Source organism: Zonotrichia albicollis, chromosome 1 (assembly GCF_047830755.1).
Source record: "Zonotrichia albicollis isolate bZonAlb1 chromosome 1, bZonAlb1.hap1, whole genome shotgun sequence".
Taxonomy (NCBI): Eukaryota; Metazoa; Chordata; class Aves; order Passeriformes; family Passerellidae; genus Zonotrichia; species Zonotrichia albicollis.
Window position 1 is genome coordinate 150,923,882 of NC_133819.1, and position 25,699 is coordinate 150,949,580.

A 25,699-nucleotide genomic window follows, 5' to 3' on the forward strand; every position below is an offset into this window, starting at 1 on the left:
CTGAGTATCCTTGGAGTGTAAGATTAAATCACTGGGTGAACTCAGCAAACAGATGCTAACAATCACAATGCCTTGTGAGAACTGTGCCAGTCAATAACTGATGATGCAAACTCCAGAAAATGCATTTCATTGCAAACCTGCTCTGCCTAATAATGGCTTTCCCACAGGTCTCCAAAAATACTATGTTTTCTTTGACTTCTCTCCTCTTCTCTGCTTTGTTTCTAGGGCATCTTGACCCTTCAGAAAGACTGGACAATGCTCATCCAAAACTCTGGTGTGCTTTAAATGAGGGGAAGGTTGTGGTCTTTGATGCCTCTACCTGGTCCATCCAGCAACACTGCTTCAAAATGGGCCGCTCTAAACTGGTGAGACTGGCACAGGATCCCAGCTCCTGCTGCAGCTGGCTGTGCTTTTGTTGCTGTAACCCCAAATCACATCATTCCTTAAAAGTTGTTGAGTTCTTTGGGCCTCAGTTAACCTGGAAAAGTGGAGATTTTTGAGAAAAACAGAAAGGAGGATAACTGGATTAATAATAGAAAAAGTCAATGTGGTGAGAAGTGATGGGTTGGATTTGGAGGGGCCTGATGGGTTCTTGGGGCAGGAAAGCAGAGTTGAAACAGTTGAAAAGAAAGAATAACAGAAAGAAAGACAACCCAAAGAAAAGGGGAATCCTAGGAACAGATAAAAAATCACCCATACTGAAGAACTGGAGATTGGGAAGAAGTGTAAGGAAAGCAGGTAGATGCTATTGAGAGGGAGATAGAGCTCTGGAAGAAAATGTCTCAAGCAGCAGGTGAAAGGGAGTGGTTTGTCAAAGACAACCTGGAAGAGTAACTCTCTCTGTGAAAAGGGAATCTGAACCAGGCATGCAACCTGGGTGAAAAACACACAGTAGAGAGAACAAACAGGAAAAGGGTTTGGACATGTCATTTGTGTGAAAGATAAAAGATTGCTGTGGATGAGTGTGAAAGACAGTCAGAAAGGGAGGGGTAAAGCTGATGAAGAGCTGGGTGGAGGAAAGATGGAATTCCAGAAGAGTCAGATACTTGAAAGAAGATTAAAAAAGTTGCAAGTGGTGGCTGGAGGGAGGTAAATGAAGAGAGTGTGATGGAGGGGAAGGACATTCCAGAGACAGTAGAGGAGACAGTATTTTCTCAAACACTACTTTTAGATGAACTAGGAAGTGTGGATATATTGGACAGTTTGATTGGCTTCCAATCCAGAGGAAAGGAGCACACAAACCTCTCCAGTTCCCCTGATCCCCTCTGTAACTTCTGCTTTGTTTGGGCCAGGAAGCACAGCTTTAGTCAGTCCCTAAGATAAATTTTTAGTCCTATTTACTGAAGGATAAACTTTGCAAAGAGATCTGTTCTCTCATTATTTATAGAGCAGAGCAAAGGACAAAACACAGGAGAGCCACGTCTGCATCTCCTACAGTGATCATCTGAACACAGCCCTTTCCATGTCACTGATTTCTCTCCTAGGCTTTATTTAACCCTGAGCTTTTTCTCCCCAGACTTGCATGGTCATGGTGGAACAGAGTCAAGTGTGGATTGGTTCTCAGGACTCCATTATTTACATCATCAACACCCACAGTATGTCCTGTAACAAACAACTGAACGATCATCGCTCTGATGTCACAGACATCATCGTGGAGAAGAAGAATGGAACACCCAGGTAGATCTAATTTGATTTTCCTAGATGGTGAAAGAATTTGTTTTAAATGGGAGGGTTTATCCTGCTAATAACGTCTTCATTTAGGTCATTTTTGTAGCTCCCATATTGTGTATGTCAACTGAGAATTTCCTTTTTAAATAAAGAGCACTGTGCTGTTTGGAACAAAGAGGAGAAAGGAATTAAAGCTCTTTTGGATGAGGATAGGAACAGCCAGGAACTGGCAGCATCCAGTGAAGAACTGGTACAGATGCAGCTTAAAGACCACTTTTCCTTTGAGCACATCATGTTTGCAGCAAGCTTCTGGATTTTTCCTGCCTGTTTATTAAAAAAATAATACATTTATTGTTCTGTTCAGGCAAAATGCTTTTGATCTTTTGGTAGCACTGGGAAGAGTATTGGCTGAAAGTCTTAACCTGCTGTCTTCCCATAAGAAAAGCAGCTCCAGGGTCAGTAGGTCTGCCAGTGGTGCAGCAGATGTGGCTGGGTTTCAGGAAGAATTTGAGGGTTTTTGGAACCTTCTGAAAAAGGTTTGCTCATTCTGAAACAACAAATGTTAAAGGTAAAAATAAGAGAGTATAATTTGTTTTCTCAGGTGCAGTAACAAATAAGAACAGTTTGAGATATTTTTGTTCTAACTCAACAGAAAATCCATCAGGCAACATTGATCAGAGGAATTATAGGGAATGTTTTGTTGTGCTCTACTCCTCATGCAGATGTAATGTGCTCTCATTCACTGAGCTCTGAGTTAGCCTGCAGTGTTTCTTGTTGATACAGAGTTTGTAAAGGATAATACTGAAGATAATTTAAAATGAACATTAATTTGGATTACTGTAAAATGGTTATTTGCAAGTAAGTCTCTTTTGTGTGTGCACTCTTTTCTGAACATGAATGCACACTATACATCTTATTTTTTTCAATCTGTGCCAGCAGTGAAGCATATTCCAGCAGTTTGGATGGAATGGTGATTGCTTGGAACATCAGCACTCTCAAAGTGAACCGTGTCTGTCAGCTGTCCTGCCAAAATCTCACCTCCATGAAGCTTCACAATGACCAACTGTGGTGCTGTAAGTGCCTTCCTCAAACTGTAGTAATTACAAAAATAATCTTCACATAAAGAAACAAGACAGTTTTTGGATATTCGATTTTATTTTGCTTTTTTCATCCATGTTTTGTAGACATGGAAGAAGTGGGCACCTGTTACTAACTCTGTGTGCTTAATATTGAAGGTACCAGGAGTTGCATTCTTGTAGTGACAACTCAGGAGTTTCAACTGCAGATGAAAATCGAGCAGCACCTGAAGGATGTGTGTTCCTCTTTCCTTGGCTTCCAGCTCTTTCCAGAGGTATTGCACTTACTCTGACAGCTTAAAGGAGTCAGGGCCATGTGGCATTACAGGCCCTGCTTATTTTGATACATTTTCTGTCAGCAGTTCTGAAATGTATCTTTCTGTGCTTTAGAGAGATGAAGTGTGGGCCTCTTACTCGGGGAGTAGTGACCTGTACATTTGGAACACCAAAGACCTTTCAAGTACACCTCAAAAGATTCATCTTCAGGATTGCTCTGAGATTACTTGTATGATAAGAGTTAAAAATCAGGTGAGAGACATCTGGGCTGTTTTTTGCCTCTTGTGGATTTCTGTACTGAAGTTTTGTTTGTTTGCAGCTGTCATGGGCTGCCATTGCTTCCTCACTGGGTGGGTGCATAAGTATATGAGGTTTGCAATGTTGATTCCTCTTTGAAATCAGAGAAGCTAAAGATGCCTAACACAAATGGCTGTTGCAGGTGTACCCCAAAATGCATGGCAAGCAAAAGCCCTCATCAGTAGTTAAATGTCTGGTGACATTTATTAGCCATTGACATTTCCAGGGAACTGTAGAAATGGAAAGTTTAGGTCCTTTGATATTTTATCTCAGGGCTCCTCAGACTAAGCCTTGAAAAAAGGTTACCAGACAAACAACAAATGCCAATTAATTGGCCTGTTCTTGTAGATGACCTTTTCCTTGATTAGTTGCCACATTCCTAATTCAGGACAGACCAAAGGAGCCAATGGATTCCTGCCTTGGCATCTTGTGTCCATGTCATTATTGGCCTCTGTGTACCTGCTTTTATGTGGTATCAGGAGCTGTGCAAGTGATTGTAGTTGTGATACCACAGGGGCCCATTCAAGGTTACTTTGCAAATAAATAGCTAATGTATATCTGCTGGGAAAAGAACTTTTGGAATCCTCTTCTCAGATTTGCCCTCCTTCCTTCCTCTAAAGTGATTTTTTTAATGCAATAGGGAGGTGTTCTGTGTATTCAGCCTCTGGTTAGACTTTTGTACTGAAATGGAAAATCATTTTAGGATATTCTTCCCCAAGGCAGAGATTGATATATTTAACCTCTCTTTCAAGGGAGTGAGAGGATTGTTTGGAACCCCCCAAGGCATTAAGCTCTCTTTTGTTCTACTGAAGAACTTTGTTCCTTTTTCTTCTCTTCTTTAAGTAGTTTATAAATAAGTTAAACAATACTGAGCCCAGTACTGACCCTGGGGGACACCACTAGTGACAGGCTCCAAGCAGCCCCTGTGCCACCACTGACACTCCTGTTCCCTCTGCACAGCAATGAGCTATGGAGAGGGAACTTGCAGCCTGGTAAAGGCTGACAACAACAACATTGGTAGGGCTGTCAGTCACAGGCTTTAATTTAAAACAAGCCATTGGGGTTTTTTTAAGAAACTGGAGAGAAACCCAGCTGCATGCTGTGTCTATCTGAAATAGGATGTGTTCTGTCTGACACCTTGGCCTGTGTCTTTTATTACCTGATATTTGACCCAATCTCTGTGGCTGTGATTTCATTTTGAACTTGCTGGTGCCACAGTTCCCTGGAGAGCAGCAGGTTCATGAATTTCACTGCCAGCCCTGTACAGAGAAGTATTTTCTTCTCAGTGAAACAGAACAATTTCTAGTTCCTACATGTCCCTGACTTCCTTAATTTCAGGGTGGAACAGTGGTTCTGCTGTTACAGAAGAGCTTATCTGCTCTTCTGTTAGCTCACAAACCTTTTTTAAAGGCTCCTTAGCTGCCTTCTCTCCAACCTAAGGAGTCTTGGCTTTTCCATCTTCCCTGTGAGGGTGGTGAGGCACAGAATGCCCAGAGAAGCTGTGGCTGCCCCATCCCATTCAAGGCCTGGCTGGATGTTCCATGAGCAGCCTGGTCTCATGGTAGGGGATTGAAAGGAGATCTTTAAAGTCCCCTTCAACCCAAGCCATTATCTAATCTTTGCTCATATGACCCCAGGACACAGCTGTTCCTTTCTCTTGGCAGTTTTAGTTGCTGTTCCCTGGATTTTCTCTGCTCTTGTAGTTTGGGCACACTGTGCCTTAGACAGGAGTAAGGGAGAGCAGCCCCAATGCAGGCACAGTCAGCAGCTGAACGTTCCAGTGTGGGGCACAGGGGGTTTCCTGAACTGAGGGGAGCAGAGACAACCTCCAGGAGCCCTCAGCTCATACCACAACAGCTGGGGTGGCCAGAAGCAATGGTGGCCAAGCCCCTTATTTACACTAATGAGGAAATTTTCAGTGTTCCCCTTTTCCAGCCAAGCATGAGGGAACCTTCACTGTACCAGTGTGCCACATAAACCTCCTGGACTGAAATGTGAAATAGTGAAAATGTGGGTTTGTTTTGTTCCCCCAGCTGTGGGTTGGCAGCAGTGGGAAGCTGCAGGGCAAGAGCAAAGGGAAGATCTACGTGGTCAGTGCTGAGAGGAAGAGTGTGGACAAGGAGCTGGTCGGCCATGCTGACGCGGTGAAGGCGCTGTGCTCGGCCGAGGACAGGTACGTCCTCAGCGGCTCAGGGAGGGAAGAAGGGAAGATTGCCATCTGGAAAGCTGGATAGCCACACTGTTCCAGATGTGTCTGCCTCCTCTGGGGAAAGGCAAAGACCTGGGACTGTGTTTACTTCAGCATTTTGCATCTACTTCAGCACCTGCCAGTGTTATTTATAAATATCTTGTATTTATTGGGTTTCCGCCCCTGCGTTGTAGAAAATGGAAATGGAAGCAAATCTTCCCTCACACCTTCTCCTGCTCCTGCACATTTGGTAAAGGAACAGAAAGGGGAGGAGACAGGGCACTGTCCTCCAACTGGACATGAGGTGCTGGGGAGGGTTGGGGTCACACTGGGAACCCCAGAGCCAGCTCAGTAATTCCATGGGAGCTCTCTCTCAGCAGTGCAAGGTTGATTAAAAAAAGGATTTTATGATGTCTTTACAGCCTGTAATAGGTGGAAAAGGGCACTGAAAGGAAAAACCCAAGTGCACTTGGACTTGCAGAGTTGCCACTGTGATCATTTGTCTGAGCTCAGAGCTGTGGGTGGGCAGTGTCCTTACCCCTGGGGGGATTTCTGGGGCTGTTGTTTAAAATGCAGGCACAGGCAGGCTCTCCCCACAGCACTGAAAGCTCCTCCAGCTGAAACAATGTCTTTCCAATGAATATTTTATTTTTTTAATGTATTTCTTCTTTAAAAACAATGCACAGCACTTGGCATTTGGAACAGTTTGTGAAACTGATTTTTTTTTTAACTGCAGCATTAATTTATTGAATTCCTGTATATATTATTCTTGCTTTTGGAAGTACCTCTCAGTCTCTGTGAAGACCAGCCTCTGTCCCTCCTCCCTTCAGTTCTTGTTCCTGCAATCAGAGGAACTGCTGTTATTTTGGGTAGAACCTGCTTCATTTTAAGTTCTGCACAGTCCTAAAACCCCTCCCCAAACCCTGGAGCAAGCACCAGGGGCTGCAGCCTGGAGGAGTCTCCAGAGCAGCATTCCCTGACTGGTGCCTGATGCACAGGGGTTTTTCACTGGTGACATTTATCTGCAGATAAATCTGTGCAGAATAATTTTATCTGCATCAGTGCAGAGCGGAAAACAGTGTCTAAAAGACTGTAAATAGAAGGACAAAATGGGCTGCTACTTTTCTTAATAAATATGAACCAGTGTAGGGCTAAACAGAAGGGTATAAACAACTGGAAAATATTATGAATAGAAATTTTATGACTAATATTATATGTATAATATTTCTGCTGATAAAAGTTTTTATCATAGCATGGTAACAGAAATTTTACTTTTTTAAACTTTTATATCCATTTAAGAATATTAAACATTATATTGATACTATGGCCTTTGTTTTCCTTTGTTTGTTGATACCAAGAATGATGATTTTAGCACTGACTTGCTCATCTCTGTGTGCTGTAACAAATTGCCTGGGGTTTTTTCTCTGCTTGTTCTCCTTTCTGAAACAGCTTCTGCTGTAACATGTCCCCTTTTGAGTCCCAAATCTGTGACTTCCAGGTTCCTGCTTTCCTCCCCTGGTGTGGTCAGGCTGCTTGGGGTAATTACAGGAATTAAATACTGAATTTACTGAACACACAAGGGCTTTTAATGAACCTGGCTGCAGACATGAACCAGCTGTACCAACCTGCTGCCCACCTGTTGCTGTCTTTATTGATTTTCATTCCTGGCATACTTTTTAGACCTGCTTTTGTCTTTTTAGCTGGTTTTTAGGTGCTCATGACCATCTCAGCTTTGCTCCAGGATTTCAGCTGTGGGAATGGACCTGCAGTCACAGCACTGTGAGGTTCTGTTCAGTTTTCAGTGGAGTTTCAGGTACTCCCCTGTGGGTCCCTTGGTGGTGGGGAGGCACCTCTGAGCTCCTCAGAGCTGCTCTTTTCCCCCTGCCAGCTGAGAGCTTGGCCAGGTGTAGGTGCCTCTGTGAGTCACTGTGTCCCAGAGAAGGGACAAAGGGAGCAGGAGCTGCCCCTGGCAGGAGGGGAGGCTGTGAGTGACTGGGCTGAGCCCTCCCCATCCCTCCCTGGCCCTGAGGCCGTGCTGCTGTTGGGCTTGGTCAGCTTCTGTCTGAGACTCTGAGGGCCAGCTGGTGCTGCCATCCCCTTCCCTTCTCTCTCAGGGAAATGTTGTAGTTTCTTGGAAACCTCAAGGTTAATGTTTGTTCAGCTCCTTTTTGCTGTTGTTTTTTTTTCCTGGTCTCCCAACCTGAAACACCTGAGAGGAACAGAGAGACCTGCCAGGAGCCCACAGTGCTCTTGGTCCTATGGTCCAGATTTTGGAGGCACTGTGTAGAGCAGGGAGTTGGACTCAATGATCCATAGAAGTCACTTCCAAATAGAGCTGTTCTGTGATTCTTTGGTCAAACCAAGGGATGGCAGTGTCTGCTTCCAGAAATAACCCAGCTGTAGAGATGGGAGCTGCTTGGAAATCCAGGCTGTTGTGTGCTGGGTGTGATCTCCCCAGTAAGGCCATGCAGGGAGGGAGGAAGCAGCCCCTTCCTCTGCCTCCCACCCTGTGCTCACAGCCTGCTGGGGGCTTTCATGGGACCAGGCCCCATTTCCCTTCAGTGCCAGCTGAGTCCTTTTGGAGGCAAATGGGACTAAACCCCATCTTCACCCCCTGATGTGCATTCCTTACCTGGGTGCATCCATTTCATCTGCCACTGTACCCTGCAGGATTCCTCCTGCCATCTTGCTTCCCTCTCCATGGTGAGCTCTCTGGTGTCTTGGCACATGTCCCCTGCTCTCAGAGGCAGTGGGTGACCCTGTGCCACCCCAGCTGTCAGGACAGGGACACTGCTGCACAAATGCACAGAATGCCACTCTTGTCCCCAGGATTTGGGCCACTGTTCTGCTGAAAATTGTCCCCAGTAAGGTCTGTGTGCTGTGAGTGTTCACAGCCAGGCTGACACTGCTGCAGGGTCTGCAAGTGCACGAGGTTTTGGCTGGGGATGGACATGGGGACCATGGGGACATGGGGACAATGTGCCACCCCTGCCCCCCAGGATGGGAGATGCCCCAGCTGCTGCAGAGCCTGGACAATGCAGGGACTGTCCCCACTGGGGCAGACTGGGCTGGGGGAGGTACAATACTGGTTTTTGGTTGTTCTTGGTCCAGACTGGGAAGTTGAGGCAGTGCTGGAGCAGCTCCTCTCCAGCAGGCTGTTCTGAACCCCTCCAAGGCCACTGTGGGTTATTCTGCAATGAGCAACAGTCCAGGGGCTGACCCAGATCCACTGTGCTCACCCCCAGCACAGCCCACTGGAGCCAGCCCAGGCCCAGCACCCTGCTCCAGCACCCTGTGATCCTTCTCTTGGACAAGCATCAGAGTCCCAGGGCCAGGGATGAGTCACATCCCCTGAGCAGAGCAGGGGGATCACCCTAAAAAAACAACAGACTGCAAGAGTTTCTGCTTCTTGTCCCTCTTCCCAGGCCTCTTCCTGCCATGGGGCTGGAAGGGTCAAGGTTTCCCCTCCTCCTACTCATGGCACAGGGCCCCTTCACTTGTCACTGTGCCAGGAGAAGACAGGGATGCAGGAAATTCCCTTGCACCTAATCCCCCCTCACTTTGGGCTCTCCAGGTACAGGTGTCCCTCAAGGTGAGGCAGAGTAGAACCAGGAGGGAAGGGAAGTAGCTACTAGGAAGTAACTCAGCTCTATCCCACCCAAACCCAGCGCAGCCCCTCTCTGGGTGCCCTGCAGGTGTCTGGAGAGGCTCCTGCACCAGTGAGGAAGGTCCCCATTCTCCTGTCTGTACTGGAGAGAAAGCAACTGCATAGGCTGTACCTGATGTAGAGTCTGTTTTGTTTAAAATCTTCACATCTTCCTTAAACTCATGTCCAGGGTAAAGTGTATGGATGAGCTTTGGCTAAAAGGGGAATTAGTGCAGGTGCCAGTGGTCACTTAGCATGTGAGAGGTAGAAGCATTGGTGGCTGGAGCTCAGATTTACCTCTTGTGGTGAGGTTTCAAGGCGAGGTGAAGGAAAAGGAGTCGGGTTTTGCTGGAGGGTTTCGATCCAGAACTTTATTCCTGGCACACAGCCTCTGAATGCAGCAGCAGCTCCAACAGGACGGAAGAACCGCGTGGTTGCCGGGTCTTTTAACCCCAGGGGGAGGGAGAGGGAAGGGGTAGGGATCCCACCAACCAGGTAAGGGGGGGGAAGTCTCAGGGGACAAATGACACCTGCATGGCCCAATGTCCCTAGGACTTTTGAACTTCCCCAATCACACAACGCCCTTTCTGGAATGCCAAGATTGACGGACAGCACTAAGGGAGCAAGGGAGGGGAAAGGAGAGGTTATTGGCACACCTGGGGAAAGAGCCGGGATACTGAGCCGGGCTGTTACATCACACTGCAACATCCATGGGACTTTTCCTGGGCATGCCCAGCCTCCATGCCTGCTGCCCTGGCCTTGTCTGTGGCATTGGCAGGCAAGGGGCAACCCACAACCCCCTCTGGCCTGGGGAGAGGCTCGCTGTGCCCCTTGCCATAGGGATCGCTGTCTGGAGAAGAAGTTTCTGGCTCTTCGTCTTCTGATGTGAAAGACAACGAGCTCTCTGCCTCACTGTCCCTCTCTCCTGCCCAGGCTCTGCCAAGGAGCTTTCCTGCCTCCCGCTTTGCCAGGAGCTCCTTTAGAAGAGCATCACAGGATGGCTCAATGCCAGGGGCAGAGTGCCCGTGTGCCAGCCGCTCAGGAGGTGCCATCTCTGGGTTGTTTTCTGTCTCTGCTGAGTCTTTGGTCACTCCTGAAGTGCTGCGCAGCCCCTGGGAGCCAGCAGCAAGTCCTGGGGTGGCACTTGATGTGTCCCTGAGGACACATCCTTCTTTGTTATGCCGTGGGAGAAACAAGGCACTCTCTGACTCTCTGTCCCGCTGTCCTGCTGCTTCTCTGTCCAGGAGCTCTTCTTGCTCCCAGTTTTCGGGGAGCTCCTTGGCAGGAGTGTCACAGGACAGAGAGTCATCAGAGACAGGGCACAGCTCGGCCAACAACTGATCAAGAGACACAGGCTCCGAGTACTTTGGTGTCCTTCCTGTGACATCTCTGGTCACACAGGATGTTCTGTGCCTCTCTGAATGGCCTGCAGCTGGCTCCAGGATGGGGCTTGGTGGATCCCTGAAGATGCTCCTGGATGTCATGGGGCTTTTTTTGTTGTACAGGGAGAAAGTGCCTCTAAACATCTCTGCATTAACTTTGTCTTCCAACCTGCCCAGCTCCTCCCTCTTTTTATGCAAATGATTCACCAAAGCCGCCTCATCCTTTGGGCACAGCCGCTTGTGCCACACGGTTTGCTTGGCAGGCCACCAAATTCCCTGTGCCTCCTGGTGGGCACTTACCCTCCTGGAGGCTCTCAGGGTGGACCTGTTCCCCTGCATATATGGGCTTAGGCCTGTGAACAGATCCCTGCAGATGTTGCCCCCATGCCCTGTCTCAGAGTGCCCCAGGTGCTTCCAAGCCAGCTGGGCCACAGTGCAGAGTGGCACACCACATGTGGCTTGCACTGGTGGCAGCCTTGCTACTGGCCCAAGCCGTTTGTAGAGCAGGGGCTGCTCCTGCTGGGGCTGGCCGTGGGCATTCTCCTCCTGCTGCTTCCACATCTTCAGGGTTCTGTGCCAGACACTGGCCAGGATCACCAAGGTGAGCTGCTGCCTCCAGAGAGCTGCTCACCTGGGAGTGGCCACTGCAGGGTATTTATAGCCCCAAGGGCCATGACATGGACCCGCTCACAATGGTCTCTGGGCACGATGTCACCACGGGTCACAAAGGCCAGGTCGTTGTGGCCCTCCATGGTCCCAGAGGCCTGGTGGTTTCCATGCTGATGCCCCTGGTCACAGAGGCCTTGTTAAGGCCATTGCCCCTCAATTTGCCTACACTTGTTCTTCCCTCATCGACTTGCAGCTCTCTCTTGTCCCACCTTGTGTGTTCTTCCCCTAAACATCCCCAAGGAAGCCCTGTGCTGTGCCAAAGTGCCATTCCCACCCAGCCCCCCATGTGTCCCTGCCCTGATCCCAGGTAGAAAGGTCATCAGAATAGCAAAAACCTGTTTGAATTTCACCTGGCCATTACCTTCAAAGAGAACAAAAGGTTTTTGTTAAAGAAGATAAGGAACACAGGAGCACCAAGGAAAATCACCCTTCCTTAATAGATGTGTGTATGAGGGGAATATGGTCACAAGGGACGAGGAAAGGCTCAGGCATGGAATGCCTTCTTTGCCTCAGCCTTCAACAGTCACATGGGTTATCCTGAGGACAAGCAGTCCCCTGAGCTGGCACACAGGGACAGGGAGCAGAGCAGACCACCTGCAATCCCAGAGGAAGTAGCCAGTGACCTGTGCAGCCACTCAGACACTGCCAAGTGTGTGGGCCTGGCCCAGAGTCCCCCAGGGATGCTGAGGGAGCCCATGGAAGAGCCTCTCTCCTATCCTTCATTGTTATAATTCCCTACCAGCCGGGGAGGTCCCAGATGCCTGGAGGTGGCAGTGTGACATCCACGCCCAAGAAGGGCCACAGGGAGGATGCAGGGAATTGCAGGTCTGTCAGCCTGACCTCGAGGCCCAGCAAGGTTCTGGAGCAGATCATGGTGAGGGGGATCACAGGGCCCAGAGAGGGCAGCTGAGGGATCAGGCCCAGGGAGTTTGGGTTTAGGAAAGGCAGGTGCTGCCTGAGCGGCCTGATGTCCCTTGGGCCATGGATGACCCGCATCAGGCCTGAGAGAAAAGGGGGGCATGGAGTCTCCCTGGACTTGAGCAAAGCCTTTGACTCCATCTCCCACAGCAGAGTCCTGGAAAAGCCATCAGCCCAGGGCTTGTGCAGGGGCACTCTTGGCTGGGTTAAGAACTGTCAGGATGGCAGGGAACAGAGAGTGGTGAGGAATGGTGTCACATGCAGTGTTGTCTGGTGTAAGATTGATCTCAGGGCCTTCGAGGGTCTGATTCAGGCAGCTCTGGACCCCTGGCCCCTCTGAATCTCACAAGGACAAAGGTAAAAGATGGGAGGGGCTCTTTCTCCTCTGAAGGAACGTCCTACATTTATTAGAGAACCACTCCAAGAAGTCCGGGAGAGAGAAAAGGGATGGATTGTGTGATAGTGGGAGATTTTAAACCCAGGGAAGGGGGGTGGAGGAAAGGAGCCACGGCCAATGGGATACAAGTGCATGGTGGGAGTGGTGAGGGGAGGAGTAACCTGGGGAGAGACCACCACCACAGGGGCTTTGGGGGAGAAACGGAACAAACCACGTGAAACAAACATGCTCTTCAGTGCAAAATACCAAACCCAGTGCAAAACACCAGCTAAATAACCTGTTTAGTGCAATACAACAGTCTGGTCACTAGTGGTGTCCCCTGGGCCCAGTCCTGTTCCATGTCTGTCCTGTGGATGTGGACAAGGTCGTAGAGGGAACCCTCAGCAGTAAAATTGTGATGAAAACAAGGTGGGTGGGAGTGTTGATGTGCTGGAGAGTTGCAAGGCTCTACAGGCTGGATGCTGTGAGACCAGCGGGGTGAGGTTCAAGCAGAGCAAGGCCTGGGTCCTGCCCTTGTGTCCCAAGGAGCCCCTGCAGTGGCCCAGGCTGGGGCAGAGTGGCTGCAAACCTGCCCAGCAGGAAAGGCCCTGGAGATGCTGGCTGACAGCGGCCAAACCTGAGCTGGTGTGTGCCCAGCTGGGCAAGGGGCGGGTGGCATCCTGGGGTTCCGTGTCAGCACCAGTGTGGCCAGCAGGACTGTTGCAGTGACTGTCCCTCTGTGCTGGGCAATGGGGAGGCCACACCCTGAGTGCTGTTTCCAGTGTTTGGCCCCTTATGTCAAGACAGACATTGCACTGCTGAAGCGTGTCTGGGTACAGGCAATGGCACTGGGAAAGCTCTGGAGCACGAGCTTGGTGAGGAGGAGCTGAGGGATCTGTGGGGTCTCAGTCTGGAGGAAAGGAGGCTCTGGCAAGACTTTGTCACTCTCTACAACTCCCCAAGAGGAGGTTGTAGCAAGGTGGGTGTCAGCTTCCTAAGCCACAAGCATAAAATCACAGAATCAACTATGTTGGAAAAGACTTTGGGGATAATCAAGTTCATCCTATGAATAGGACAAGCTGAAATAGCCTCAATTAGCACCAGGGGAAGTTTAGTTTGAGCATTAGGAAGAATTTCTTCATGGAAAGGGTTGCCAAGCACTGAGAGGGGCTGCCCAGGGAGATGGTGGAGTCACCTTTCCTCGAGGTGATTAAGGAAAGACTGGATGTGACACTCAGTGCTCTGGTCTACTTAACAAAGGTGGTGATTGGTCATAGGCTGGACTCAATCTTGGATGTATTTTCAAGTGTAATTAATTCTGTGATGATTCTATGAAAAATGAACCAAGAGCTGCTGATACTTGTTCTGAGGAATTTCTTTTAGGAAGAATCGCAGATGAAATCTGTCAAGGAAACCTAGAAACCAAATGGGACAAGTGAGATTTTCACTGCAAATTAACCCATCAGTAAATGCTGCTGTTTGTGATCTGGCTCCAGCTTTCCTCTCATTGTCAATGGTCCCAGAGGTTGATGAGTTTGGATGTGAACTGATTCCTTTGGGAGCTGCTTGTGGCTATTAAATCATAGACTCAGAGGTGACTGGGGAGACCCTCAGCTCTTCAATGACAGATTCTGTGTGACAGCCACCACCCTTTGTCAGAGCAGAGCCTGGAGCTGGGGACACCCCCCTGCCCCAGGGATCCCCACTTTGCTCCACCCGTGCTGTCTCCTGGGTTGCACCTGAACCCTGCAATGTCAGGTGAGTTCAGAACCATCTCTGAATTGCAGCACCCGCACTCTGGCCAGGCAATGTTTGGCTGCAGCATTTTTGGAAATACTCTGAAGCTCTGGGGTGCAGGTGAGTGTTATTTGCCTTGCACAGCTCAGGACCAGGTGTCCCTTTGCTCACCTTCCCTACAGACACCACAGGCACACGAGCCGCCAACTCTTACTGAAATGTTTATTAAGATCGAACTTCGGAACAACAGATTGAAACACAATGTCTCGTGGAGGAGAATATTTCTAAACTGATTTTTTTCTTTTCTATGCATAAATGAAAAAAAAAATCAAGATTATACAAAAAAAGAACAGAAAGTGCAGAACACAATAAAACAGTTGTCATGCAACAATTTGTTTAACCTTTAAACAGAAAATAAGCTCAACAGTGTAGAAATAAAAATCATACATACATTATGCATCTACGCACTCAAACATTCATCTGTGACATCACTTTTCTTTATCCCTTTTTCCTCATAAAACAACATTATGTGTTTAACACATGCTTATAAACATTGCTAAACTCAGCAAGAGCTATTATAGTGCCCCAACTTAATAAGTTGATAAAAAAGTAGTTGTCATATGGCCAGTTCACAAAGGAACTAAATATTCTCTTTTTTTCTTTTTTTTTTCTTTTTTAAATTTTTTCCCCGCTATGAGATGCCTATATGCAGCTTTCTAATAATACGAGGCATTTAAAATAAGCTGGTCATTTGGCTACTTCAAGGGCTTAGTGTTCATGTTACATCAGGCAAAACAAATTCACATTGGGAACTGCCAATTTGTTGAGAGAAAAGTCTGGATTTTGGGGTAAGTTATTACAATTTGGCTGTTGCTAAGGACTGAGTAGGTACACAGTAAATAAGGTGACACTAAGTTTGATTAAATGCTTCCAGAGCTTCACCCCAAACTTCCAAATTTAAGAATAAATGTGCCAGAGAAGGTCAAATTGAACCATGCTCTGCATTTTTCCTAAAATTTTAGCAGGTTGCAAGGGCATCAAAAGCCCTTTAATTAAAGCAGATTCTCTCTTTTGGTGGGGGATGTGTTTGTCCCCCCTGGGCACCCCTGGTACTCCCAGGGGTGAGGGAAGCTGAGGTGGAAATTCAGGTGAAGCTGCTCAGGTTGAGGAACCAAACCAAACTGGTTTTCCAGGATGTGATTTTAATTTAAACGACAGGAAAACCTGGAACACCTCAATGAGCAGATCACTGGGTGTGAGTGCCATGCCAGGAAAAGGAATTGAGCCTTTTTTTTGTTTTCTAAGGCAGTTTCTGAACTGCTGAGCCTCAAATTCAAACCCCAGTTGGTGTCTGAGCTGCTGCAGCTCCTTTGGATGCAACATGACAAAGAGAAAAAGCTTTGGGTAGCTCCATTTTTCCAAATGACCATTTTGTGACGTGCTTTACAAATGTTCAGCTTTGTCATTTAAGGAAGGAAAACAGCTAAAGAACTCTCTGGAACCATAAAGTTTCTGCAAAGAAAAATAAAATTTGGTATTTCTTCCACACAGTCATCCATAACATTTCTGTGCAATATTTGGTGTCCATTACATTTATTTGGCCTATTCAAAGGAAACGAGGACAAAACAGCTGCAAAGAAAACAAACTTCTCTTTCACCACAGACACTTCAGATGCTGAAGCTGCTACATGTGCTTGGAATATCATGCAGGAGTTCATTTGTTCATTTAAACAGGATACATATTTATAGCTGAGCTTTTCTTGCATCAGACTAGGATGAGGGAAACCTGGAAGAACTCAGTTGAAAACATTGTGGAGTACAGAGACAGCAACACACAACCCTCAAAGGTATTTTGGCCCGAGCAGTGTGTCTGGAAATGCACAAACACAGAGGTACAGACACACACACACATCCCAAAAACCCCCAAATCTCAGCACCTGCTCCTGTGCTTCCCTCTGCCCAGATGTCCCAGCTCTTCCAGGAGCAGTGTGACCCTCTCTGCCTTTACCCATAGATGTGACCTCAACCTGCATGGCTGTGAGGTCTGGCAGCCAGGAAAATCCTGCTTTTCATGCTGGATGCTGGAGGAAGCCAAGCTGACCCTGGACCATGTTCTTAATGATGGAAACCAGGTTTTAATGAGGTACCTGGCAAAAAGCACCGTGGTTCTGCTGCCAGTCCAAGTGCTGGGGGGTTCAGATGAGGTGGGAGAGGTTTAAGAAGGACTCAGTCCTTGCCTATGAGGAAAACCTCATGCAGCCTGTTCCATCCTGGGTCTGAGTGCCAGCATTGGCATTGATGTGCTGGGAATATTTCAGAGCCTAGAAAAAGGCTCCAAATGAAAGGGAAAAGGACACTGTGTGTTTCAAGAGCACAAACCTCCACTGGATTTACTGGCCTCCTCCCTCCTGGTGATGAACAACCCCCGTCTTTCCACAGCTACTCATAGCCAGCACCAGCAAAACACCATATTTGTGGTATTAAAAGCCTATTTAGGCAATAAATCTCTATGAAAGTCAACCAACCAGCAGGAAGAGAAACTAAGAGAAACTTAGAAATTATTGCTTCTGGAGTCTGAAATTGCTGTCCACAAACAGCACAGATCTCACTGGACTGGAACAACCCAACAGGGCCAAACCCACACTGCACCTTTCTGAGGGGTGAAAGTTAAAGCTCCTCTGGGCTCACAGCAAACATCTCAAGATGTGCAGCTGATTGACCCCAGCAGTGCCTTGTGTCACACATCACTGCAGCAGAACATGTTAAAATTGTTTATAGTATTGAACAACACAGAATTGAACTCCTAAACCTTTGTCCTACTACACTGATGGTCCTTCAACTAGACAGGAATACAAACAAAACAAAAGATGTTACTTGTCACCAGGAATAATGAAAAAAGCCACCTAAAACTTCTCTTTCCACAAGCTCTGCAACAAACACATGAAACTGTACTACTTTAATTATGGCCAAAAGAAAACATCATTTCTGTATGAAAAGATAAAGGGACAGATGACGAAATAAATCATTGCCCACTCCACACTGAGCAGTGCTGGGGCTAAAAGATGACTTTCACATCCAAGGAAAAGCCCTTGGGACACCTCACTGGGTGAAGCCAGCATGGGGGTTTGCCAGGCTGGCCCAAGGACAGGAGGAGATGCTTTGGCTGGGGCTCCCCACATTAATTCTTCTGGCAACACTACAAAAAACTTCAGCACATTTACAATGAATAATTATTTCCTTTGCCTTTACCAGGGAGTGAAATCAGCTTCCTGCTGTGGCAGTGTGCATATTCCTGTGCTATGAGCCCCAGAAACAACTGCAAACACAGATTTTAACATCCAGTTCTTAGAAATGAAGCCATGCCAAATGCTGTCTGTGACAAAACGGGCCCTGCCCTGCCTTTGCTTGAAGCCTCTGGGTTCCAAATGAAAGGTCCTTCCTCTGTCCTTGCCCTTCCCTGGCTGAGAAGGCTCCATAAACATGGGTGAGCTCACTCCTAAAATGGTTTCATGTTCCCTCTGTGGGATCTGAAGTCAGAGGGAGCTTCAGCCTCTCCACCCTCTCTGCAGCTACTTGGTCAGTGTGACGGTGCAGTGAAAGAGATCTTGGCTTACAAAGTGCAATGTGGAGTAATGGAGATTTGATCCATGCTGGTCCATGGAACCCTTGGGGAAAAGGTAAGGCTGGCACCAGTCAGAAGATGCAGAATTTTAAATTGTTGAAGAACTCTTCCAGCAGTAGAGATTAAAATAAGGAATACTTGACAGCGGTTATTTAACCAAAAGCAGAATCTTCAAGGAGCTTCAAAACTAAAATATTAAAGCCACTTTAAATTTGTAACTCAGCATGTAACTCACATGTAAATTTGTAACTCAGCATGTAACTCACATGAATGCCAGTTCTAGGGTGAAACACAACACTTGTCTCTCACACATGAACATCACCAGAATATATTAAATGTAACTGAGATGATAAAATTCAGGGCAGAATTTCTCACAACTGCTTTCTTCAGTAAGGTCTCACACTCTTCAGTAGTATTGCTCCCCTGGCTGAACACAGTTCACAGTACATGTTCTACATAAAAAATATTCACCATAGAAAAAGAAAGACTTCCTCAAGACACTTGGAAAAACAAACACAACCTCAAGTCCTGTGTGATTACATGTACTTCAGTGCTCTGTGATGTCACCAGCCTAAAAACATCATCACCCTTGACAGCAGAGGCCATAGGCATTGACTGGAAGCCTTCAGAGAAACCCACAGATGCCACCTACAAATACACCCAAACATCCATTTCTCAAAAACATTGACAATTCAAGTAATTCATTAAAAACTGCTTTTCATATTGAAATACAGCTTCTTTGTCTGAATGCCTGGATTGCAGCATGATTGACACAGGCATTTGCAAGTCTTGGAGGAGGAGGAGTTTGAGGCAGCAGGAATCTCACACCGTGCTGTGTTTGCCTGTCCAGCACATGGATTGAGGCAGCCTGGGGGGCCCAAGCCAAAATGAATCAACAGCATCACAAATGTGTGTTACAAATGACAATCGAAAGTTTGTGAAACACAAGTTTAGAAAGTTGCTTTAAATGGCTGCTGGATAATGACCCAAACCTATTTTAAATCAAGTTAGCATAACTCTTTGAACCTCTTTCCAGAAAAGTATCTTTGCACTGCAGCTGTGTCCTGACTCACAGAAGGGGACATGGAGGATGTGCTGACAACATTGGTACGGCAGCTCAGAAGAGCTCTGGCCTACAATTCCTCCAACACAGGGACTGGAACAGCAACATTTGAATTTTAAGGCCTAAAAACTGTTTCTGACACAGATTTTTATGCACCCAGACTATGCCATAAAGTGACAGAGGTAGGCCTTGGGTTCTCCTTGTTGTACTGACCCTGTGCCTTTACCTTGGCTGCTGCATTCCCAGCCAGGAGGGTAAAGGATTGTAAAAAGTGCAATTAATCAATGACTTCCTTTCCCTATGGAAGAGAATCCGTACGCCCCCTTCCACAAAGCTGCCCCCAGAGATGCCCTTTCTCCATGGCAGCTTCATCCAGAGATGATCAGGTTTAAATGCTGAGAAAACCCCCGAGTTCACCAGCACGTGAAACTCTCAGCTAAAAATTGTCACAGCGTATTCCAACGACATTCATTAAATGCAGCACTTGTGATAAAGAAAGCTGTGAGTGCTGGTCACCTCTCCCAGCTGCTGCTCCTTCCACCTACAGCTGACATCCAGCACCCAGTGTCACCCTCTCCTGACAAGCAGCAGATTTGGGAGTGGTTGTGAATAGTATGACTAAAAGAATTCACAGCAGTTTCTTAGAAACTGCAGTAATTGCTTTTTTTTTTCCTTGAAAATAATTGCAAATAAAAGGAGTCTGCAGTAATTGCACTAACAAAAACATGAAGTCTAAAATTAACGTAGCTGTCAGACCAGTAATATCATGCTCGTGAAAAAAATCGATTGGTGTCTAAGCATAGTGAAATCTGAAATGTTCAGACAAAAAAATGGCAAGAGACTATAGGTCGAGATAGCTTCCATTTTCTGTTAGTTTAAAAACAGCTGAAAACTTAATTTTTCTAACTGCTAATTGTATACACTGTGAGTCTCATGCAGATTAATAAAACTTATTTGAAATCTAAATGTATTCTTAATAAAAAAGTGTTCAGAAATGACATTTCTAAGTTGTAGAGAAAGCAATTAGCATCAGAGCGACCTGCTCAAACCTAGAGGAAGGACTACAGAATTTCATTTACAATTTTGCATGAAACTGCCTTTTCTTCTGCAAATTTTAGCTACAAGTAGTGAAGGTCCTAATTTGCTTTCCTGGAAAAAAAAAAAAACCACAACAAAAGTTCTTGATCCTGCACCTGCACTCCTTGGAATGTGGGTGAGCGAGCGGCGGCGGCCTCACACGGCTGACTCGCCCTCCGGCTCCGCCGCCGCGGCTCCTTTGCGCGTCAGCTTCAGCACCGTCGGCTTCTCCGCGCCCTCGGCAGGACCCAGGCCCTTGGGCTCTTCCTTTGGCTCTTCGTTGACTTCGGGGTAAATCACCAAGAAAGTCGCTGTCAAAAAGCCCAGGAAGGATCCCACGGAAGCCACCATGGGGATGACTCGGACCGTGCCGACCATGTCCACCACGCCGCCGAGCGCGGAGGCCACCAGGATCTGGGAGATGTAAACCTGACACGACAGGATGGCGCAGTCGATGCCAAACCCTCGCTTGGAGTTCCCAGGGCTGTGGTGAATGTACTGCAAGAAGATAAGAAAGGTAGTAGGAGGTAAAACAATGGATGAAAGCAATACTTAAACACCAGAACTTTCCTCAAATTTTTCAGCCCCATGGTCAGCTTCACATCATCTTTGTGCAGCACCATGACACAACTCCAGAGCAAGAGCCTCCTTATCTGCTCATCAACAGCCTCCTCAGGACCCTGCAGCACGAGGCAGGTATTGACAGGGCCACTGCTAGCCCACATCAGCTCCAAGATTAGGTTTTGTAAAAACAACTTTCCATGAAACATTTGTTGTTACATGAAACATTAATTCTATGATTATAACAAGGAATCCTCCTCCCAAGCGCAATTCAGGAACTCGTAATAAAAGTTCCTCCTGTAGTTTGTAATTCAAATGGAACAGTGGAATGACACTGTTGGGAAGTAAATCTGTCCTTGTTTCCAGCAGAATTTATGCATCCCCAAAATTACAGCTGTATTTCCAGACTCATTTCAAAATCTAAGACTGTGAAAAACCTGAGTAACACTACCATACCACATCAAGACAGGAGTAACAACTAGATATATAGCAAATATTCACTCCAATAATAATTTAATTTGTCTTCATCTGCCATATGCACCCAGATTGTTTTATACCTCAGCATTGGAAAAAGCAGTTGTGACCCCCTCTGAGCCAACTCAATGCCAAGACTATCTGATTTCAGCACCAGCTCCTGCTATTTACTATCCATCCAAGCTTTGGCACACATCCCAGCCAAGGAGATATCTTCAATAATGGGATTTAACAAATCTATTTTGCCACCCTGATCTTAAGAGAAACATAGATGTTCTGCCTTGATTCACATACATGCTCCAAATATTCCACATACCTGTTTTATCTCATGGTATTGTCCCAAAAGCGCGTAGGGGCAGTAGGAGATGCTCATGGAGACAATTCCCATGGTGCTGATCATTATCATGGTGACGTACACGTTGGGGAACATGGCCATCACTGCAGTGCCAAGGGAAAAGCCCAGCGTGCCCAGGATGTAGATCACTTTTATGCTAAGGTCGTAGTTGTCCAAGTACTTCTGCAACAAGGCTGCAGAGATAAAGAATAAATCAGGAATCATGGAATGGTTTGAGTTGGAAGGGGCCTTAAAGACCATCCAGTTGCAACCACTCGTGCCGTGGGCAGGGATACCTTCCACTACGTGGAGATGATTGAATGGGGAGAGATGATTTGGAGTGGCCTTTTGGCTGGACTTTTCTTGTGGCCATGGACTCAGTTGTTCCTGTGACACAGAGACTGCACTTAGGGGGAAGCAGTGGCTCAGAACCAGGAGGGTTCATCGTGAGGACCCCCCGGCCCCAGGGGGTTGGAAAAATATGGGGGGGACAGATGTCCCAAAGCAGAGACTGTGCCTTTTTGGAGTGAGACAAGGCATCCTTGAAAGACAACCCTAAAAGCAGCTCTGATCCATGCGCGGTGGTGAGAGCACTGGGCATGGAAGGAAGATGTCACAAGCGGCAAAAGGACTTTTTTTTCCGGGCGGTGCCGAAGTGACAGGGAAGCACACGAGGTTTCAGTGTGTTTCCAGGGGAAGCCTATGGAACAAGAAGGACTCCTTTCCTCTTCATGAACTGCAGTTTGAGTATACTAAAGTGTGGTGCCAAGGCTGGGCAGTTGGTGATTTGGGAGAATGTATCGGATTGAGAAAGTCAGGTAGTGGGGAGGAGGAAAGTGGTTTTTTTGTAAAGTCTTCAATTTTTTTCCTTTTCCTTATAGTTTTTCCCTATTTTCCTGTAGTTTAGGTAATAAAGTGTTCTTTATGTTTAAGCTAAAGCCTGTTTTGCTTATTCCTGGTCACATCTCACAGCAGACACCAGGGTGAGGGCATTTTCATGGGGGGCACTGGCTCTGTGCCAGGCTCAAACCATGACAATGTGCCAGAGCCTCACCACCCTCACAGCGAAGAACTTTTTCCCAGTATCCAATTTAAACCTACTTTCTTTCAGTTTGAAGCCATTTCCCCTTAAATATCAGTTTACTCACTAAAATTTGAGGGGATTGATGTGGCCATGGCAGCCCTATATCCTGTTTAGGGGGTGGATGCTCATATTTGGGCTGTCTGACCGGCACAGCCCAGGTCTCACTGGGAACAGGATGTGTTCCTGCTTCAGAAAGAGCCAGTCCCCACAGTACTGAGCTGAGCAGACATGGCCTGCTGTGTGCTGCAAAAGGCAGAATTTAACTTTGGCAAAAACTCTCAGTTTCAGAGTCTATTGGAAGTGCAAATTATCTGCAGAATGACTTTCAGAAATACATATTTATAATTTTGATTTAAAAACAGTCTTTGCAAGAACCCTCTTGCATATGCTTAAATCTACCAAGCCTGAGTTTAGTTTCCTGAAGGCTTGTTAAATGCCACTGAATATCCTTTGATTTCATTTTGTGCTTTATGCCACTTAACCATCTGTTCATATTTCCACATCTACATTTGGAGGAACTTTTTAATATTGATTCTTAAAGAAGCCCTTCCCCTTATGACCACAATAAATGCTTTTCCAGAATATCCTTTACCTTAAACAAGGAGGTGGATACCAACTGACGCAACACTATTTCAGGAGGGCAAGGAGTTGAATGATCTTTGTGGATCCCTTTTAACTCAGAATATTCCATGATTTACTTTTACCTTAGAAATACACGCACGAGGTGCATTCCACTGTGTGACTGCAGTCTCTTACCTGAACAAACAGCAGCAGTAGCAGCATAAATCACCAGCCCCCAGCATCCCATCTGAACCCCAGCATTGTAGGCGTGCAGCTCAGTTGAGTTTGAAGGGGCCTGCAACAGACACAGACACCAACACCACTTTGTTGTACTGAGCACATCTCAGAAACAAGGGACTCTGAGCAGGTCTGCCCATGGGAATGGCTCTCCTACCTTGGGATCACCCTGGAAGATGACCTGTCCCATGAAATCCGTATAGAACACAGCTTCAGCAATGATGGAAAACCAGGTCAGGAGGTGGCAGACGCACAGCCTGAGCAGCTCCTTGGGCATCTTCAGCATGGAGAGCCACAAGAGCCTGACGGTGGTCTCGGTCTCGCCCTCCTCGCTCTCCGTGTCGCCGCTGGAGTTGGTGGTGCCGCTCTGGTTGCGGTGCCGGCAGCGCTGCCGCTGCCGTTTCTGCATGTCGTAGATGTCGTTCATGCTGCGCGAGGACTTGATGAGCACGATGGCGTTGGCGCGGCGGAAGCGGTACCGGTGGGAGCCGATCTTGCCGTAGTACGAGAAAGTGTAGGAGGGCTGCCGGTAGAACATGTGCCGGCGCCGCCGCATCGAGTTGGAAGTGCTGGATTGCTTCATGCCTATTCTGGCGTGGCCGTTGAGGAACTCCTTTGGTAGGGAGCCGTTGATGTTTGGGACTTTGTCTTCATTTAAACGATTATCAAGCAACATTTCCTCCTCCTTCTCGTTCTCCCTGAGGAAAGCAGACAGGTGGTTGAGCTTGGACTTCATGATCTCCTGGCTCGTGTTGTGGGGAGTGTTTGGATATGAAGCATCCTGGAAAATGGAGGGTTCGATGTCATGCAGGAAAAGCAGCTCCGATTCAATTTCCAATGTGGCATCAGGCATGTGCAGAACTGAGTCACTCTTGCTTCTCACAATGTTCACCTCAAGGAACTCCATATTGAGGTCATGCTCCGACTGAACCTCATCATGGAACATGGAAGCTCCATAGGGCTCTTCCTCACTAATTACATTCAGCCGATTCAGCGGGGGGAGACTGCCACTGAATTTGGCACTGGAAAGTGTGTCTCCTTCATCATCAATCCTGTCCTGCTGAGGGTTATATTGCTCTTCTTCAATGCTGAAAAGGTGGAGAGCAACGGAGACAGAGAAAATAATGGCTGCAAAGAAAAAAAGGACTTGCTCTTGAGATTTAAAAATGCTACCCAAGAAGGTCTGTGTCCAGTCCAACCCTCCTAACATATAACCAATTGCTCCTCCAAGACCTGTGGAACAGAAAAAAAGCGAGAAGTGAGCTCAGGCATAATCAATTCAGCTACGACCTAGTCTTCAGGAAGACTGAACAGCTGCCAAAAACATCTCAGCTAACTCCATACCAGCTGAAAATGCATGGATGTTCAGGGCCATGTCTTGTTCTTCACTGTCCACCACATCCAACAGGTAGGCCCGAATTGGCCCTTCAGTGGCATCGGCGCAGAAGTCCAACACCACCACCCCAAGCACCGTGAGAACAATTCCAATGGGCTGCTTGTCCGGGACATCACCAATAGCCAGACCTGGGGAGAAATGGGAGAGCAGTCTGAGCATCTCACTTAAAAAGGGCAAACTCCTAAGAACAAGCTTAACACCTTCAGAGAGAGGTGGCCCAACATGTTCACTGCAAAAACTTCTTTAGGGAGCAAAATGGCAATTTCAGCTCTTTGGCACAGCATCATGGAAGGCCTGGGACACAGACAGTTTTCATGTTCTTAAGACTGACGTTTATCAAAATGTTATTTTTGTAAAGTATCTCTCATCTGGGAGCACTGGATATTATTTCATATTCATCCCTTGTATTTTCCTTCAGATGCTGAAGGCTATTTTTATAAAAGACAGCCATGGTGGGAGAGGGAGCATCCAAAATTACATATTTCATCTGTCAGACACATCCACAGGTAACTGCACTGCTGGCAGCACTTCTCACACAATGCTTAATGTCACAGTACACCAGGATAAAGTGAAATTTAACCCCTTCATCGCTGTCTTTGCTTTTCTTAAACATTCCTATTTTCTAGATCGCTTTTTAGAAGCATAACTTTTAAGGATGAAGCAACATGGATGTATTTTGCATTGCAAAAAGCATCAGTCAGCTTCTGTTGACAGCATAAGATGAAATGCTTTTTGTCTACAGAGTAGAAAGGCAGCATTAGTGCAGAGCTGGATAATTTGTCATGAGATGAACCAGTGACAAAAGCACAAATTACTTGAATCACAGAGATTTAGAAGTTACACATGTGAGGCTGATAAAACCATTAGTGTTACTGATTAAAATGTCTGTGGAAGGAGATGAACTGGCTAAGCCACCAAAAATCATCTAAATCTCAAGCGCCGATTCCTGCATATTGAATCCTCATTTATACCAAGCTCTTTGAAGGCTAAAGAAATTTATAAATGTTCCACATTCAGCTGAACCCTACAGCAGAAACACCAACACTGCTGCAGATCT

At 46.9% G+C, this 25,699-nt stretch overlaps 2 protein-coding genes across 6 annotated transcripts in view; one reads left to right on the forward strand and one right to left on the reverse strand.

Annotated features, from left to right (window-relative positions):
- The window catches only part of DENND3 (DENN domain containing 3), a 31,802-nt gene extending 24,973 nt beyond the window's left edge, over positions 1-6,829 (forward strand). Inside the window, exons 18-23 of one of the 2 annotated variants that reach the window (XM_014264744.3) lie at positions 226-365; positions 1,517-1,677; positions 2,605-2,741; positions 2,904-3,019; positions 3,135-3,272; positions 5,351-6,829. In XM_014264744.3, coding sequence (XP_014120219.2) covers positions 226-365; positions 1,517-1,677; positions 2,605-2,741; positions 2,904-3,019; positions 3,135-3,272; positions 5,351-5,551 — 893 coding nt within the window. In that variant the 3' untranslated portion in view covers positions 5,552-6,829. The remainder of the gene's footprint in view (positions 1-225; positions 366-1,516; positions 1,678-2,604; positions 2,742-2,903; positions 3,020-3,134; positions 3,273-5,350) is intronic. The other variant, XM_014264747.3, reaches the window with a different exon arrangement.
- Positions 6,830-14,441: 7,612 nt separating this feature from the next.
- The window catches only part of SLC45A4 (solute carrier family 45 member 4), an 85,791-nt gene continuing 74,533 nt past the window's right edge, over positions 14,442-25,699 (reverse strand). For 3 of the 4 annotated variants that reach the window (XM_005479637.4, XM_005479636.4, XM_014263750.3), the window contains exons 4-8: positions 24,591-24,770; positions 23,404-24,479; positions 23,205-23,304; positions 21,347-21,558; positions 14,442-20,493 (exon numbers count right to left, since the gene is read on the reverse strand). In XM_005479637.4, the coding sequence (XP_005479694.1) occupies positions 20,152-20,493; positions 21,347-21,558; positions 23,205-23,304; positions 23,404-24,479; positions 24,591-24,770 (1,910 nt within the window). In that variant the 3' untranslated portion in view covers positions 14,442-20,151. The remainder of the gene's footprint in view (positions 20,494-21,346; positions 21,559-23,204; positions 23,305-23,403; positions 24,480-24,590; positions 24,771-25,699) is intronic. The other variant, XR_012583579.1, reaches the window with a different exon arrangement.